This window comes from Carcharhinus amblyrhynchos, chromosome 12, assembly GCF_965287045.1.
Source record: "Carcharhinus amblyrhynchos chromosome 12, sCarAmb.v2.hapA, whole genome shotgun sequence".
NCBI classification, from domain to species: Eukaryota; Metazoa; Chordata; class Chondrichthyes; order Carcharhiniformes; family Carcharhinidae; genus Carcharhinus; species Carcharhinus amblyrhynchos.
In genome coordinates, this window is record NC_137335.1 from 16,022,531 (window position 1) to 16,041,538 (window position 19,008).

The 19,008-nt window shown below is 41.2% G+C and overlaps 1 protein-coding gene across 4 annotated transcripts in view; it reads right to left on the reverse strand.

The window, feature by feature from the left end:
• Positions 1 to 271: 271 nt before the first annotated feature.
• tab2 (TGF-beta activated kinase 1 (MAP3K7) binding protein 2) overlaps positions 272 to 19,008 on the reverse strand; it is a 39,643-nt gene continuing 20,906 nt past the window's right edge. For 2 of the 4 annotated variants that reach the window (XM_080200117.1, XM_080200115.1), the window contains 7 exons: positions 18,339 to 18,446; positions 12,698 to 12,890; positions 10,503 to 12,099; positions 8,717 to 8,877; positions 8,138 to 8,231; positions 3,013 to 3,093; positions 272 to 2,278 (listed from right to left, as the gene is read on the reverse strand). In XM_080200117.1, the coding sequence (XP_080056243.1) occupies positions 2,133 to 2,278; positions 3,013 to 3,093; positions 8,138 to 8,231; positions 8,717 to 8,877; positions 10,503 to 12,099; positions 12,698 to 12,799 (2,181 nt within the window). In that variant the 5' untranslated portion in view covers positions 12,800 to 12,890; positions 18,339 to 18,446 and the 3' untranslated portion in view covers positions 272 to 2,132. The remainder of the gene's footprint in view (positions 2,279 to 3,012; positions 3,094 to 8,137; positions 8,232 to 8,716; positions 8,878 to 10,502; positions 12,100 to 12,697; positions 12,891 to 18,338; positions 18,447 to 19,008) is intronic. The other 2 variants (XM_080200119.1, XM_080200118.1) reach the window with 1 other exon arrangement.

Below are 19,008 nucleotides of genomic sequence, written 5' to 3' on the forward strand. Positions count from 1 at the left end.
CAAAAATTCATTCATGGGACATGGGCATCACTGGCTGGCCAGCATTTATTGCCCATCCCTAGTCACCCTTGAACTGAGTGGCTTGCTAAGCCATTACTACAGACAAGAGCATATGAGGCAGAAGTGATCCAGCCATTATCTAGTATACTTTAAACACCAGAACAGAAACCTGACCATCTCTCCACCATTTTCATAACTTAAGTAGCTGGAGCACTGAGATATATGGATCCCTTTCCAGCGTATAGCATGTCGGATACTAGAAGTTATCAGAAAACAGAATCTCTCCCATGCATACCCACACAAGCCTAGAGGTATTCAAGTAAATTTCAAATCTTTTTTTGACAAAGAGCTTTTATGTCAGAACGACAATGTACCCAACTAAAATGAAAAAATCAACTTAAGATATCCCATTATGTTTTATTAATAAAACGTAAAACCAGTCAATTTTCATTTAGACCTGCAGATGAAGCTCAGGACTGCTATGTAACAATATAACTGTTTTTATATACACTCTAATCATAATCCAAAACCCTTTCTTTGCATTAAAAATTTTGAATTATCCAGCAAGGTCAATTAAGCAACATAAACAATAAAAAGTAGGAACTTCGTACTTAAAAAAAGAATTAGCAGGTAACTTGAATTTGTGCACTTCAAATTACACTTTGACCACACAGAATGTGAGATATGACAACTGTGTTTCTAGTCTGTTAAAAAAACCTCAGCTGTTGATCTCAAATTCTTCTTTGACACTTTGAAAGCTGCACTTAAGCACTGTATAAATATACAGTGCCAGAAAAGCTGTGATTGAGCACTACATATCATTTTAAAAAATAAAGTCTCTGTCCCAAATGAATAAAATTGTGTTATTTCACATATGACCATCACACTGCTGTCTTGTGAAATTCATTTGCAGGTCTATTCAAGAGCATAATTTATAGAAATGCTGTACATAAAGGCCACTGAAAGCTGCTTTATACATAGCTTTGTTTTTTTTTAAGTTAATTTAAGGCTTCACTTCTCGTAGGTATCAAGTCAATTGAGACAATGATTTAACTAAAAACAGTTCAATGAAGTTAGCTACCAAAGTCTAAAGCATGATACATACAGGTAATACAGGAAACTCAGGAACTGAGGAAAAGAGAAGAAATGTTCCTCCCTAAGTTTCTCCCCTCCTCCTCTAAAGATATGGTAACAGCACACATGGTTTCACCAGTGCCAGTCCATCTGATTACCCATTCTTCATGTGAATTTAGATGGTGAATGCCATTTGGCCAGTCGTACAGGGCATCACAGCCAAACCCAAGCCTGCTCTTACCAGATGAATATACATTCTTTCTTTCCAGCAGGAAGGTCAAACAGATAGGAATTAGGAGCAGCAATTGTTATGTTTTCCTCACCATCTCTTGCACAAACAGCATCCCAACTGACCTGAGCTAACACAGCACATAGGTAGGGATCCCGATTGAAGAGCTTAATACAAGGAAGCTTGAAGAACAAGTTGTACACAGGAAACACTGGGGCACTTTGCGTGTGATGCGATTTGTTTTCTCTCATCTCAACGCTGAATCTTATTAAAGTTGAAGAGTGGAAAGATGATCAGAGCAGTGAGGTTTATCAGTGATGTCCCACCCCACTCACAGGTGCTCCTGCAGGGCTGGCTTTCCAAGGACACTCAGCCTGCTGCTGTTCTTACTGTTCATTCAGTTGCTTTTACTTTCTGGCAACCTTATTTTTCATTCCCAACTGCAACGTCCTGAGAATTTACATATCTTGGCTCCTTAGAAATGCATCTTGGGAGGAAAGTGGGGAAAGAGGGAAAGAGAGACGATAAGACCCACAGCGGTTCATATAGATGTGGCTTTGTGAAAATCTTCTGTCTGGCTTGGTGAATGATGCACCTGGTATGGGCAAACCTGGCATCAGCTCAGGCCCCGACTGCAGAATCTTGAAGCTGTGCGTTCAATCCCAAAAACCACTAAGCTGAAATAATAATCTCCATTAAAAAAGACCACCTGGTCCGGACTAAAATTCTTTCCAGCATTGTATCTGCTGAGTTATTACAGTCTTTGTAAACAATTCCTTTATCCCAGCATCTGTTGGAGCATTCATTCCTTCACTGGGAGCGTAATGGCTCAGAAATGCTTGGGCATCTCACACTGTTCACAGCGAATCAGGGCTGGGTGGTTCAGAAAGGTACAGGTGCTACAGTTCCAATGAGCCCCTTCATCCTCCTCTGGATCTATTATTGGTTTTGTTGGTTTGACTGCAGTTTTCTGCTCTGTTGGTAAACAAAAATATTAAATGGTGTTGAAAATAATGGTTCCTCAAACCTGTAGAATTTAATGGATTAATTCAAAAAAGTTAAGAAACTAAAAACTATTTCATTTTCTCCAGCCCTCCCCACCCAATCAAATACTAAGACTGAGCTTATCACAATGTCTTATTAGAATCCTACTGTGCAGAAGGAGGCCATTCGGCCCACTGAGTCAGCACTGACCACAAACCCACCCAGGCCCTATCCTCATAATTCCATGTGTTTACCCTAGCTTGTTCCCCTGACACTAAGGGGCAATTTATCACGGCCAATCCACCTAACCTGTACATCTTCGGAGTGTAGGAGGAAACCAGGGCACCCGGAGGAAACCACATTGACATAGGGAGAATGTCCAAACTCCACACAAACAGTGAACCAAGCCGGGAATTGAACCTGTGTCCCTGGCGCTGTGAGGCAGCTGTGCTAACCACAGTGCCACCGTGCTGCCCCTATTACTTCTTTAATCAGTGGGTGCCCTGTCTCTCTTTGAGCTTGTCCGAATACACTTGATTTTAAAATTTAACACTTAAATGTCTTACTATTCTTCTTGTGAAAAAATAATTAAAAATACCCCAAACATGACAAGGATTAAAAGCTCGGTCAAAAATGATGATTGAGGATAGGTGACAAAGTCCTCTCATAATACAAGCTCCATTTGAAGTTCTCTTCGAGTGGCTACCATAAGATCCATACCCTACCTTTTGGTTTAGGTGGCACAGGACCTCGAAATCCCATATTGTCATAAAAATTGTGGATAGCACTGGGGTTAAAGTGTGGTCCTGCAAAGAGAGATCATAAGTTTGCAATACATCACAATGCATCTTCAAGTTAGAACACTTAGAAAGCAGATCTAACAGTTCAATAGGCTATATGCCATAACATCAATTTTACATTTACACTTCCTTGCACATCGTGGAAAGGACAAGGAGCAATTTAGGAGAATAATAATTAACTGAAGGAAAGCCAACTTCACTGAGGTAAAAATGAATTAGATCTAGAAAATATGGAATCAATTTTTTTTTTGCTGGCAAAACAGAATTGCCCTTAAAGAGGAGATAGCTTGAGTAGTCAAGGTATATTCCCACGATGGAGAAAGGTTGGGAAAACAAATGCAGACCTTCCAAGATGAAGGAGCAAAAAAATAAAGTGGATACAGATGGATAATACAATTTGCTAACCAGGTCAAATATAAATGGTTCAGATGGGAGTCGATAAAGCCGATGAGAAAAGCAAAGAGAAAGAGCATGACGAGAGACTGGCAGCTAACATAAAAGGGAATCCTAAAGTCTTTTATATGCATATAAATAGTGAAAGGATAGTAAGAGGGTGGCTGATTATGGACCAAAGTGAGGATTTATGCATTGAGGCTGAGGATAGGGCTGAGCTACTAAATGAATACCCTGCATCTGCCTTTACCAAGGAAGAAGATTGCTGTTCAGATCATGGTGAAAGAGGAGGTAATTCCGACACTTGAAGGGTTTAAAATTGATACGGTGATGGTATTGGATAGGCTGTTTGTACTTAAGTTGACAAGGCATCAGGATGCATCCAAGGAAATGGAGAAGGTATTGATCACAATGTTCTAAACTTCCTTAGACTAAGGCGTGGTGTCACAGGATTGGCTAATTGCAAATATTACATCCTTGTTCATCTCTTGCACATACAGCATCCCAACTGACCTGAGCTAACACAGCACATAGGTAGGGATCCCGATTGAAGAGCTTAATACAAGGAAGCTTGAAGAACAAGTTGTACACAGGAAACATTGGGGCAGTTTGCGTGTGATGCGATTTGTTCTCTCTCATCTCAACGCTGAATCTTATCAAAGTTGAAGAGTGGAAAGATGATCAGAGCAGTGAGGTTTATCAGTGATGTCCCACCCCACTCACAGGTGCTCCTGCAGGGTTGGCTTTCCAAGGACACCCAGCCTGTTACTGTTCTTACTGTTCATTCAGTTACTTTTACTTTCTGGCAACCTTATTTTTCATTCCCAACTGCAACGTCCTGAGAAAGATATACCTAGCAACTGTAAGCTGGTCAGTCTAACTTTGGTGTGGGAAAAGTTTAAGAAACAACAATTCAGGACAAAATTAATAGTTACTTGGGCAAACGTGAGTTAATCAACAAAAGACAGCATGGATTTGTTATGGGCAAATCAAGCTTTTTGAAGAGTTAACAGAGGGGTTGATGAGGGTAACTCTGTTGATGAGGCACAATGGACTTCCAAACTGACAAATTGCTGCACAACAGATTTGCAAAGTTAGAGCTCACAAACTAAAAAGGGACAGTAGTAGTAAAATGGATACAAAATGGCCAAGTCACAGGACAGGAAACAGAATGAATAAAGTTTATAGTGGATTTCCCCAGGGGTCAATACTGGATCCTGTTCTTCCTGATAGGTATTACTGACCTAGATCTTGGAGCACAAGGCACAAATTCAAAATTCGCGGAAGATACAAAACTTGGAAGTCTTGTGAACCATGAGGAAGATAATATAGAACTTGAAAAGGACAGACCAATTTGGTGGAATGGGCAGACAAGTGGCAAATCAAATGTAATACAGAAAATGTTAAGTAATTTATTATGGTAAAAGGACAGAGAAACAATAAAGAATACAATTCTAAAGGGGATGCAGGTGCATGGGACTTGGGTGTATGTGCATAAGTCATAGAAAGTGGCAGAAAAGATTGACAGTTATTAAAAAAACTATGTCTTCCTGAGCTTTATCACTAGGAGCATAATGTAATGCTAAACTTGCATGAAACACTGGTTCAATTTCAACTGGATTACCGCACCCAGTTCTGGACACCAAACTTTAGGAAGGATGTGAAGACATTAGAACAGGTGCACAAGATTCATGAGAATGAGGATGAAGAACTTCAGTTATGTAGAAAGACTGAGAGGTGGAAATATTCTCATTGGAGAAGGTAAAAGGACATTTGGTTGATGTTTTCTAAATCATGAGGTCTGAACCGAGAAGATGAGGAGAACAGTTTCTTCGGTAGAAGGATCGAGAAGTAGAGGGCACAAATTTAAGGTGATTGGCAAAAATAGCAATAGCAGCATGAGGACAAGCTTTTCATGCTACAAGTAGTTAGGATCTGGAATGTACCGCTGGAGTGTGTAGTGGATGCAGGGTCAACTGGTTTTCAAAAAGAAATCATTATCTGAAAAGGAAAAATTTGCAGGGCCTCGGGAAGATGGTAGGCAAATGACACTGGGTGAATTGCTCTTTCCACAGCCTTGTTCTCTCCTGGAACCTTTCTATAAATCTGATACTGTAGGTGGTTCAAGGGAGGGAGACAGTACATTTATAAAAAGACATGTCAGCAGTTATCACAAACTCATCCAGTTTCCATTCTTGGCATATGTGCCAATATTGTAAATGGTTTCCTCTTTTCATATCCTATCTTAATTACTTTATCATCCCCTCTTTTTGACTCAAAAATTCATCATCACTATCCATGTTGATGATCAATCCATCTCCAAACTCTTATTCCACTCCAAGGTGTACTTCCTCAAACTCATAGCCACACTTCGCTTGAATCCTTATGGCCAGACTTCTATCCCTCCCACAGCATTAAAACTGTCCTTGCAAAGTTGCAAATGAGGTTTCTATGATCATGGTATATTATCCTTCTTGACACTTTGCAGTTTTCAGTACTTGATCATGCCATTTTCTGCCATTGCCTAGTTCAGTGCCAATGTCCCTCATTTGGCTCCAATATGACTTATCCAATCATTAACAGTACTGGTAACAATGGCTCATCTTCCCATCTCTACAAGACATACTTGCAGTTTTTCAAGAACTCATCTTTAAGAATATAAGAAAAAGGAGGAATGACCACTAACCCTTTGAGGCTGCCCTGCCATTCAATAAGGTCATGCCTCTTCAACCTCAAATTCACTTTTTTGCTTGACTATCAATCCCTTGATTCAAAGTTCAAATTGAGAATTCCAAAGATTCACAACCCACAATCCTAGATGGTCGACCCCATTTCCTGAGAGTAGACCCTAGTTCTAGGCCTGCAAGCCAGGCAAACAGCCTTGCAGCAACTAACTTGTTAATCCTTCTCAATCAATGCTATAAGTTTCAACGAGACGGAATTTTACATTTCAATTAGATCCTTGAACTGCTTCCTCATTTATAAGCTACTTTTTAATATTGTCCATGGATATGCAGTTAGTTTCAATCAATGATACCAGCTCAACCATCCCACCAGTTCATTCGTCTTCTCCACTGCCTGCACGCTGCTAGACTGTAATAACAGACTTGAAAGAACTGCAATAATCTTCCACTGAAAGTTGTAAAGACTACAACCACTGTCTACAAGAACAGGTTAGAAGCTGGGAATTCTGTGATGGATAACTCACCTGATTCCCCAAAGTCTATCCACCATTTACAATGCACAAGTCAGGAGTGGGGTGGAATACTCTCTGCTTGCCTAGATGAGTGCAGATCCAACACTCGAAGTTCAACACCATCCAGGATAAAGCAACCCGCTTGATTAGCACCCCATCTACCATCTTAAACATTGATGCTCTCTGCCACCAACACGTAGTGGCAGCATTGTGTACCATTTACAAGATACATTTAGAGCAACAAACCAAGGCTCCTTCAATGGCACACTCCAAACTTGCAATGTCTACTTCCTAGAAGAAAGAGGGCAGCAGATGCACAGGAACTCTTGGCATTTGCATGTTCCCTTCCAAGTCACACATCATTCTGACTTGGAACTATATTGTCGCTCCTTCATCGTTGCTTGGCCAAAATCCTGGATCTTCTCCCCACTAATAGCACTATGAATGTACCGACACAACACCTGCACTGGTTCATGGTGGCAGTTCATAACCACAATCTCAAGAACATTTATGGAACAGCAATAAAATGTTAACTTAACACTCACATCCCTCGAATTAATAAATAAAAAAAACTTGGTCTCACAACAGATTCCACATCTCCACCTAACTACTGTTTCTGGGCATCATGAAGACTGCCTACCTTCCCTCCCACAATATCGCTCACTTCTACCCAACTAACATTGAAACCCTCATTTATGCCTTTGCCAGCTCCAATGTGTGATGCTTATAAAGCTTTCCTGGCCTTCCTTCTTTCCACTGCTCTCTAGAAACTGCAGTTCAACTAAAAGTGCTGCCCATATCCTATCCCACACCTCGTCCTGCTCTCCCATTATCCTTGTTTAGGTTCATCTAGTCAATTCCTCTAAAGCCTGTAAAACTGAAATTTCTCAACCTTGGCTTTAAAATCACTCACTCACTCATTCTATTGCCTCTTCTGTTCCACTCTATGCAAATTTCTCTAGTGCGACAATACCACTCCCACCCCAAATTCAGGAAAATGGTATCCCCTTTTCTCCAGCCCCAAGTGCCCTCTTCGTTTCTTAAGGAAAGAAGAGTCAACAGCTTTAATAAACATTCTTAAAGGGGTGAAGGACAAGAGCCAAGTCAGTGTCAGTATTTTCACCAGAGGTTTCACCTGCAGAGGAGAAAGCAGAGCCTCCACTACATCCTACTCAGACTCATCAGTATACAACTGTGCTCAAGGTGTCTGTTACATGAAACCATTGTTAACACCACAGTAATTCTTACATCAAGCTGTTTTGAAGTTATTCATAATTCTTCCAGTAGAACTAAATTTAAGTCCTTCCCACACCAGCCCCCGGCCAAGAGCTAGCTACAGCAAGTTACAATAAGTTACAGCACATTTGTTCAGTCAGAAAATTGCCAGTGGCTATTTGGTAAAGCTGCTTCATTACAATTTGTTAAGAAACGGATAGTACATTGGATTGAAATCAAACATACCTTTAGTTTGAAACAGATCAATCTCTTTGGTTATGCAGTCTATATCGATCTGCAGTTGTCGATTACTGCTTCGCAGCTGCTGCATTTCCTCTAACTGAAAGACCAAGGTGTATACTCTCGTCATTCTCAGCAATTTCAAAGACAATAAATCTCAGTGCTATCAAATTTTAATTCCTAATCCCTTAGATTTACTATACTTAGTTCAACTCACTGGATAATTCCAGTTTTTTTGTGGCAAATTGTCATTATTTGACTGTGCACTGATGGTTGATCACGTACATTTACAAAGAGAATCCAATGACTGATGAAGGAAGCCCTCAGTAACTTTAATTTAAATTCCTGGAATGACAGATAAGCGTTCAGGATACAGATGATATTCTTTGTAGAACTGTTGTGAACTTTCAGCTCTGAATACTGGTTAAATTGAAAAAAGTGATGCTTTACAGCAGGAACTCAAAACAAAATGTTTTGAAATCTGTTCTTTAGTGGTTGGGTAGAATAAATACATAAACTAATGCGAATGCCTCAGATTTAAAAGGAAAGTAAACTTGTTAAGTATTATTGAGCTGTGAATCATACCGATGGGATTTGGGAGGCTGAATTTGATCGTTTCATGCGCCTTTGTGTGAGATCACTTTCCATTTCATTAACTTCACTTTTCAGTTCATCTAGCTTCCTCTTCTCCAACTCAAGCTCTCGATGCAATCGATCCATTCTGGCTTTCTGATGCACTAATAAAGCTGTAACACACATCAAATAAACAACAGATCATCAGGAAGCAGACAAAACGTAATTCTGTACAACAAAGAATCAAAGGCAATTTGAAAAGAAATACCCCATTTTGATTTGGATAGACTATTAGGGTTTTTAATTATTCAACCATCATGAAGTTTACCCAAACAAAATAAAATTCATAAAGTACTGAAATAGTGTTTTGCACATTGGATAATAACAGTAACAGTCACAGAATCCCCACAGTGCAGGAAGAGGCCATTTGACCCATCGTGTCTGTACTGACTCTCCCGAATGAGAATCTTACCCAGAACCAAGCCCTGTCCTATCTGTGTAACTTCATGCATTCACCCTCTAGTGCCCCTAAGCTACACGTTTTGGGGCAAATTTAGCATGGCCAATTTACCTAACCTGCACATCTTTGGACTGTGGGAGGAATCCACACACTCCTTATAGAGTGCAAACTCCACACAGTCACCCAAGGCTGGAATAGAACCTGGATCTCTGGCACTGTGAGGGATCCCTTGAAAACGCAGCCTTTGCTACATCTGAAATTTCATCTTGCAATTTTTCCTTCAGGTTCTTCACTGCGCCCCCACTGGCCCCCCCCACCACCATCCTTCGGACTGCTGTTTTTCTTTAAATAAGCAATCAAAACTGTTTGGATAATTTGCCTGTTATTTTTGAAGGTCAGCTATGCTATTGACGTGTTAGGGACAGACAACTGTAAGGAGACATCAATTGATTCAAATGGAGCAGGGTCCAGTTAGTTTTTGTCGTCACCTCTTCTAGTATTTTTACATCATTATTAAAGCCTTATTTTTGTACACCCTCTAACATCAAGTCTATTGTAGCGACTATGTTACACTCCTAGTTATCAAAATTAATCTTCTAACTTGATCTTCACATACATACCACTCAATCATAACTTCAATTTAATATGTAGTGCAGAGAAAATATTGTGAATAAAGGTACAATTCTACTGCTACAATATTGAGAGTGGAGGGAGTGCAATGGCCATGCTATAAAGCGATGTGATAGCAAGCAATTTTGTAGGCATGCGGCAATACGATAAGAAAAGGGAGTAAGCAGTAGTCCTATAATCTAGGGTTGGAAAAGGATTAAAGCAGATGTCATGCGCTAGCATACCTTTTAGAATTGCAATGTGATACCACAAATAAACACCTAACATTCTGGCAATTTAACTTAGAGCAAACTTTTAATAATTTTTGTTGAAGTTAATTTTATTTAAACTCTATGTATTGCAGTTGGACTCCAAGCAGCTTTGTTGTCCTATTGTACAGGTTGTATAGCATGACAACAATCTATCGCAAAAAAACAGAACTACATAAACTTGCGGGGAAATGCTCACTGATTTCAAATGAAAAGCCATCAGCCAAACTCATTGTTCTTTTAAAGCAGATTTCACTATGATGCTCCAGGAAAAGAACAATGTTCCATTCATTCAAGCCCTTGCATAAATCCATTGCCCTTGCAACTTCTGCAAGTGCATCAGCACTCAACCTATTGCATTTCAGTTTTTACCTGCTGTTTTACCATCTGCGATGCACACAGGCTGAAACAGGAGAAGTGTTAAACCTTGAGATCGACAAACTTTCAAAGTTCTGTGTACCTTCTGTATAGGCAGCATCATCAGACCCCGCACTCATTCTCCGGATTTCACTGATCCGATTGTCGCGAGCTGAAGCAGGATCAGTTGCTAGCTGCAAGTGTTGGACAGGTTCAGGCTCCGCATAATGATCAGGGAGGCTTAAGAGATTGGAAGGTTCAAATGTCGGTGATGCAACCCCGGGGGAAATAGCAGGTGGCTTGTTTGGCGAAACTGTAATCTTAAAAGTGTACTTGGTATTGGGCTGGGTGACCACCACTCGTGGAGAAGTGGCAGCATTACAATTGCCAGCACTGCGACTCTTGGGCGGGTGATGACGAATGTAAGCGGGCTGAATAAAAGCACCCTGCTGTGGACCCATGCTAATCTGTCCTGCGGCACTTCGGGAAGAGGATGTCGAACCCGGGTTAGCTGATATGTACACAGTGGGCTGATTTCGCAAACCTGGCTCATCACCAGCTGTTGAGTTTGCTGAGATATAGACCTTCGGCTGGTTGCGTCCAACCATCTCCTCACATGATGGAGGGCTGGCAGAAATGTAGACTGTGGGTTGACTCCTGCTGACAGATTGGCTGCTGATGGAAGGTGAAGGGGCTGTGCGAGAGTTGGAGGGACGCAGCATTGCTGAATTATTCCTCTGTGGTGATTCAAGTTTGATTTCAATCTGGTTTTTCCGTGACCCTGTTGAAATATTTTGGATGTTATATTGACTGTAAATTGAAGGTTGTGCACTATTAGAGGACTGGTAAGGAGGAACTTGAGGAGTTGTCGGGGAGCTGATAGGCATGTACACATGAGAGGTCTGGTGGCTTTGCTGGCCTGGGTGTACAGACTGTTGGGATGAGGTATATGCTGAACCACACTGTGAAGGAACAGGGGCACAGAAGCCTGCCACTTGTTCCATCTGCTGCTGATGCGAGTACTGTGGAGGCTGGAAGACCTGTTGCTGTTGATTGTGACTGTACTGTGAAGTACTGGTATGCTGTCCAGATATCCAACCAGGCTGCTGTGACATCTGGCGACTTACACTGCTTTGTGGTGTCACATAAGGTCTAATGAAGATTGAATTACCTTGAGGGCTATTAAGTACAGTTGGAGGCACACCACGTATATGCAAAGATGTAGGTGTGTTATGGCCAGTTTGAAGATTGGGTGCAAGAGTAACAGTAATTGGGTTGAACCTAGGCATTTGCTGGGCTGCACTCGAGATTCCCTTGGAGCCCAATGGCTGAAGAAGTCCAAGTTGCTGAGGAGAAGAAGGGCTGCGACTCATGTCCATCGTTCCAAACATATTCAAACCTGCCGCCAACTGAGTTGGCGTTACCTGCAGTTCCTGTGTAGGCTCATAGCAAGTTAGAGCAGTCGGGAGTGCCCCATCACTGACACTATGAGGCAGTGCTCTGCTTCCATTCAGTTGACTTTCTTCCTTCCAACGCTGATACACATTCTGGGACTGGACATCTAGATTGAGCTCAGACATGTGATTGTGAAGTCCAGGAATGCTGGACTCATCCAAAAAATTCAGGTCCCCTTCTCCATAAAGATACTTGGTGCTTTCTTGAGACAGGAACTTACAGCAAGCATCCAAATTGTTACCGTTCTAGAAAAAAAACCAGAAAATTAAGAAACAAATGAATGCACCTAACATGAATATTCCTTCTCTTAAATAACTTAATTCCTTGACTGAGAATTTATATATTTAAATTGCAAAGGAAAGAAAATATTGTTCAAACTATACCAAAATTTCACCCATTAATATCTTCTCTTCAGCCTGCTAAATGCCAATTTTTCTAATGTTAGAAGCAATTCCTGTGCACATGTTGCACAATAATGCAAAAGCATGCAACAGGGGAGCTTGGACACAAGGAGAACTCCTTGCTCTGTAAAGTGGAGACACAAGATACACCTGAACCAAAGAAGCCTCAATTTGATATGCTAATGGATGAGCAACAGCTCTCTTCAATCCTATTTCCTCAGCAGTTCCATCAATCTGGATTTTTAAAATTGTTGGTAGGAACAGGTGGAAAGATAGTCAGCTTGAAGGAATGATCATGAATAACTTGCTGGACTTTTAAAAAAATACACCACTGCTATGAACAATAAGTGATGCTACACCTGCAAAAAAAAAATCAATGCACTAGTTTTCATATCACTAAAGGATTTTTGAAGCCAGTTTGCTCAGATCTTACTGCACCTACCTGCAGTATACAATTGGAGACAACACACTCAGGTACTTCAGGGAACTTTTGCCGCAGGTCATGCAGAACCCGAATATCAATTTGTTGACTTCCCTGGGCCATTCGTATTCTGCCGAGTCAAGTGGGGCACTGCGTTGGCACAAAGATGCAAGCCTCAATCACAGCAAAACTCTCGTGTCCCATCAGGCATTTTCTAAAACAAAGGGGATTAAATGATTACTATCTGATAATGGAAACATGTTAACTTACATATGCAATTTCAAATTCATAATATAGTTTCATAAATCTACGCCAATTTCATGGATCAACATCAAAACCGAGATTAGTAAAGATCAGTCATTTTCCATTGGCTGACAAACTCAAGGCACTGAATTTCTGACTCTTTCTGATGTTGAGCAAAAATTGCAGGATGAGAATTTCTGAAACCTGACTGTGACTAAAGTAGCCCCAGATGGACTCACTGAACACGCAAGTTAGTAGGATTAATTAGGGTACTTGATCCATTGAGCCTGCACCATCATTCACCGAGATCATAAGAAATAGGAAATAGGAGCAGGAGTAGGCCATCTAGCCCTTCGAGCCTGCCCCGCCATTCAATAAGATCATGGCTGATCTGTCGTGGCTCAGTTCCACTTTCCCGCCCTCTCCCCATAACCCTTAATCCCCTCTCTTATCAAGAACCCATCAACCTGCTTCTTAAAAATATTTAGCGAGGCAGCCTCCACCACTTCAACGGGCAGAGAATTCCAGAGATTCACCACCCTTTGAGTGAAGAAGTTCCTCCTCAACTCCGTTCTAAACCGCCTCCCCTTTATCTTGAGGCTGTGCCCCGATTCAAACCTCAATTCCACATTGTCACCCACCCTCCTACTTATGAAGAATCTATATAGCTCTTCCTTGAAAATATTCAAAGACACTTCTTCCACTGCCTTTTGAGGAAGAGTTCCAAAGACATGCTACCCTCAAAAAAGTTCTCATCCGTTTCAACTGAGTGATTCCTTATTTTTAAAAGTGATTTCTGCATCTAGGTTCTCCCACACAAGGAAATAGCCTTTTCACATTCACTCTGTCAAGGCCCCTCAGGATCTAGTGTGTGTCAATCAAGTCACTACTTACTCTTCTAAACCTTAGCAGATACAAGGACTCAGGTTCTGAAAGTCCAAGCTTTCCTCAAAACATATCCTGTTCATTCAGGTTATTAGTCTAGTAAATCTTCTCTGAATTGCTTTCAATGCATTTACATCCTTCCTTAAATGAGACCAATACTGTCCACAGTACTCCAGGCGTGGTCTCACCAATGCCCTGTATGACCGCTCTACTTTTGCATTCAATCTCTCTAGTTTGCCCAATTACTTGCTGTACCTGCATGCTAACCTGTGATTCATGCACTCGGAGACCCAGACCCCTCTGCATCTCAGAGCTCTGCAATCTCGCAACATTTAGGTAATATACTTCTTTATTCTTCCTGCCAAAATGATAATTCCATATTTTCCCATGTTATACTCCATTTGCCAGATCTTTGTCCACTCACTTAGACTATATCCCTTTGTAATCTCCTTATGTCCTTATTTTCCTTTCTATCTTGGCACCATCAGCAAACTTAGTAACCATCCCTTTGTCCCTTCATCCCCCTATAAAAACTATGTGTTGACTCCCAGTACTAATTCCTGCTGCACAACCAGAAAATTATCAGTTTATGCCTCTTCTGTGTCCTATTAGTTAGCCAGTCTTTTATCTATTGTCAATACGGGACAGCAAGGTAGCACAATGGTTAGCACTGCTGCTTCACAGTGCCAGGGACCCAGGTTCAATTACCAGCTTGGGTCACTATATGTACGGAATTTGCACGTTCCCTGTGTCTGCATGGGTTTCCTCTGGCTTCCTCCAAATTCTGAAAGACGTGCTTAGGTGCAACGATCCAAACAGGTCTGGACTGTGGCAACTAGGGGAATTTCGCAGTAACTGCATTGTAGTGTTAATGTAAGCCTTACCAGTGACTAATAAATAAATAAATAAATAATATGCCCCCCCACCCGAACATCATTATCTTTTATATTCCACAAAAATCTTTAATGTTGCACCTTCCAAATGCCTTCTGGAAATCTACAAATACTATATCCACTAGCTCCCCTTTCTCTAAAGGGCACGCTATTTTTTAAAAACATTCCATTAAATTAAATATGATTTTATTCTCACAAACCATGTTAACTTTGCTGATCACATCGAACTTATCCAAGTGCCTGGCTATAACATCTTTAATAATAGCTTTGATATACTCACAACAACAGATGTTAAGCTATCTGGCCTATAGTTTCTGCTTTCTGTCTCCTCCCCTTTTCAAATAAACAAATTGCATTTATTGTTTTCCACTTTAATAGAACCCTCCCCAAATGTAAGGAATTTAAAAAAATTAAAACCAATGCATCAACTATCTCACTAGACTATTGGCAGGACAGTGATTAGCACTGATGCCTCAGTGCCAGGGTTCAATTCCAGTCTTGGGGTGACTGTCTGCGTGGAGTTTGCCCTGTGTCTGTGAGGGTTTCCTCCAGGTACTCCAGTTTCATCCCACAGCCTAAAGATATACGGGGTAGATGAATCGGCCATGCTAAATTGCCTGTTAGTATCAGGGAGACGAGCAGGGTAAATATATGGGGATAGGGCTTGAACATAAGAAACAGGAGCAGGAGTAGGCCATCTAGCCCTTCGAGCCTGCCCCGCCATTCAATAAGATCATGGCTGATCTGAAGTGGCTCAGTTCCACTTTCTCCCCATAACCCTTAATTCCCTTGTCTGTCAAAAACCTACCTACCCGTGACTGAAATATATTTAGCGAGGTAGCCTCCACCACTTCAACGGGCAGAGAATTCCAGAGATTCAACAACCTTTGAGTGAAGAAGTTCCTCCTCAACTCCGTTCTAAACTGTACCACCCCCCCCCCCCCCGCAATTATCTTGAGGCTGTGCCCTCTAGTCCTGCTGTCCTTTCTGAGCAGGAAGAATCTCTCTACCTCTACCCTTTCCATCCCTTTCATTATCTTATACATCTCTATAAGATCCCCCCTCATCCTTCTAAACTCCAACGAGTACAGACCCAGTCTATTTAGTCTCTTTTCATAGGCCAACCCCCTCATCTCTGGTATCAGCCTAGTGAACCTCCTCTGCACTCCCTCCAAGGCCAAAATATCTTTGCGCAAGTGCGGCGACCAAAACTGCACACAGTACTCCAGCTGCAGCCTCACCAGTGCCCTGTACAGTTGCAGCAAGACCTCCCTGCTTTTATATTCTATCCCCCTCGCTATAAAGGCCAGCATCCCATTCGCCTTCTTGATCACCTGCTGCACCTGCAGACTGGGTTTTTGCGACTCATGCACAAGGACCTTGAGTGGGATTGTCATCAGTGCTGGCTTGCTGGGCCGAACCTGCTTCTACACTGTAGGGATTCTATGACACTTTCTTTAAAAACCTAGAACGAAGCCCATCAGGAACCAGAGATTGTAGTTCACAGCTCCAAAGATTTTCTCAGTACTACTACTTCCATGGTGATTGTAATTTTGAGTTTCTCTCTTTGCCATTTCCTGATTTAAAGCACTTGTTCATTTAATCTTCCTTCTCTTTATTCTTCATTATTAATCCCCTGGATACTCATTCTCCAGACTCATTTTCCAAAGGATCAATACTCACTTTGATAATTCTTTTCTTTTTAAAATATCTTTAGAAACTCTTACTATATTTGTTTTTATATTTCTTGTCAGCTTTCTCTCATACTCGAATTTTTCCGTCCTTTTAACCTTTTAGTCATTCTTCGTTGCTTTTTATACTCTGTTCAACCCTTGCACATTTAAATGCTTTTTCTTTAAGTTTGATGCTATCATCAATTTTTTTTAGTTAACTACAAATACCAGGTCAAAAACTGAAAAAACCTCAAATCTATTGGGCACTTTCATAAGCTGCCGCCCTGGGTCTCCTTTCCTGTCTCACTCGCAGTCACACCTTCCTGCCCTTGATACTAACCAAATCAGAAGATCCTAACCTAAGGTACGTAACTGCTTCCTAGTACAAAGTGCTCACCTTATTTTCCCCCTCCCTGATGCATTGCAGTGTCTGCAACCCAGCCTCCAGCTCAATGACTCTGAGCTGAAGCTCCTTGGGCTGCAAAAACTTGCTGCAGGAATGTTTGCCCTTGATCACAACAGCATCCAGGAACTGCCAAATACTACAGCAGAGACATATGACCTGTGCTGCCATCCTTACTGTGTTTTAATTAACTACTTAATTCTTTTATCCAATTAATTATTTCCTTGTTTATATATTTTATTAACCTTATTAGGAGTCCATGTACTATTTTAAACCTTAGGAACAGAATACACCTTAGCCACTTACCAGATACTCACCACACAGCCAGCTTTTTCCCCTGTAGCAGAGTAAGAACAAATTCCTCCAGGGTGAGAAAGTCAGAAAGAGCACCTCCTTCCCCTCTCCAGCCAACTCCCCCACTCATCCACTCCCAGCACTAAGTCACACTGAGAGGTCTGTATTTACATGCTCAAACTAGAGTGTGTTCAGCTCAGATATAGAACAAAAAACTGTTTAGCCTAGTTTCCTGAATTAACTAACTCATGCTCTCTGTAGGCGAGCAGTAGGAGTTCCAAGGCCCTGCGTTTGGGACACAGTTGGAGAACCCCCAGTGTCCAACCATACCTGTCAATCAACATCAAGACAGAAATAGTGAGCAGAGTAGAGTGCCTAAACAGACATAGGGAGCTGGTGAGTTGGGACAGGGCTCTGGTAAAAGGCTTCTGGGAATCATACGCTGCCTGATGGATGTGCTGGATATCTAACTGATCAAAAAGGAACAGCAATTCTGGTAAAGGAAATCATGAGGTACAGAACCACAGAGGAAGGAATTAGTGGCACGGTGGTTAGCCTCGCAGCACCAGGGACCTGGGTTCAATTCCCAGTTTGAGTCACCATCTGTGCCGAGTCTGCATGTTCTTCCTGTGTCCACGTGGGTTTTCTCTGGGTGGTTTGGTTTCCTCCCACAGTCCAAAAGACTGGGGCGTAGGTACATTAAATTCTTCCTCAGTGCATCCAAAGAGGCACTGGAGTGTGGAGACTAGGGGTTTTTCACAATAACTTAATTGCAGTGTTAATGTGACACCAATATATAAACTTTAAAACTGTCTTGATTTACATTGTTTCCCTTCTTAAGCACCACACCACGTAACTCGCGCACTCCTCCCCCACCACCCCCAGAAGCCTGTCAGTTTTTAAGCCTAAATGCAGGCTCCAATTTCTGCTTTTCCACCCTAGCCACCTAATTTCAAAGTCTCACAATGAAATAATCTGCTATGCAATGAAATAAAGTGAGCTTATTAAATAATTATGGTGAAATGTGTTGCCCACTGCTCCTTCTGTTACCTACTATCCTGTTATCCACTCCATTTACACATTGCCCACTCACCAAATATAGCAATTCAATATCCATCTAAAGTTCTCATCATCTTTTCCTGCAACTGAATCACGACTCTGCCATATACCTTGATTACCGACCAAATTCCCACACATTGATATTCAAAAAAATATTCATTTCATAAGGCATCTGGGTTTTTTCACTCAACTGATAATGATGCTTTACTCACCCACTGTAGCCGAATAAATAAATCTTACGACAACAAATTACCGATGTCAATGAGTAAATGTGAACAATCTGACAGTCTCTCTCTCTCTCTCTCAGCTTGATTCGCCTTCTGAAGTATAAAAAATGAAGTGTTTTTTAACACGCAGTTGAAAATCGACTCAAATCCATTATCTTGTTTCAATTGACAATTATTATGAAAAGACACAAGCAGAAGTGCTGCTACACAGAGGTACTACTTAATTTTTCCACCAAGGAGAATAGATTCTTCGTAACTCAAACATAAATAAAACCAGACACAAGTATGTAATCATTGCTGTCTGTCATGTTGGAAGTGGGCCCCATGCACTCTTTAAAAAGCACTTCATGTAAAATAAACCAGGCTAGAAATTTCTGAAATTATCTATTCTTCAAATTATTTTGAAAACAACCAGATACTGTTAAAGGCTGCAAGTACAGAGTTCTACAGTATCTTTGTTGCAATCTCTAGTCTCTTCCAGCTGTTCCACCCACTCTTATACAGAAGATAATACAACATATTTTTCCCTTTTTTTACTTCTGAACAAGTCATATGGACTCAAAACGCTAAAGCTTTCTGCCCTACAGATACTGCCAGGACCTGCTGCATTTTTCCAGCATTCTCTGCTTTTGTTGTGGCTTTTATAGGTCGTAAC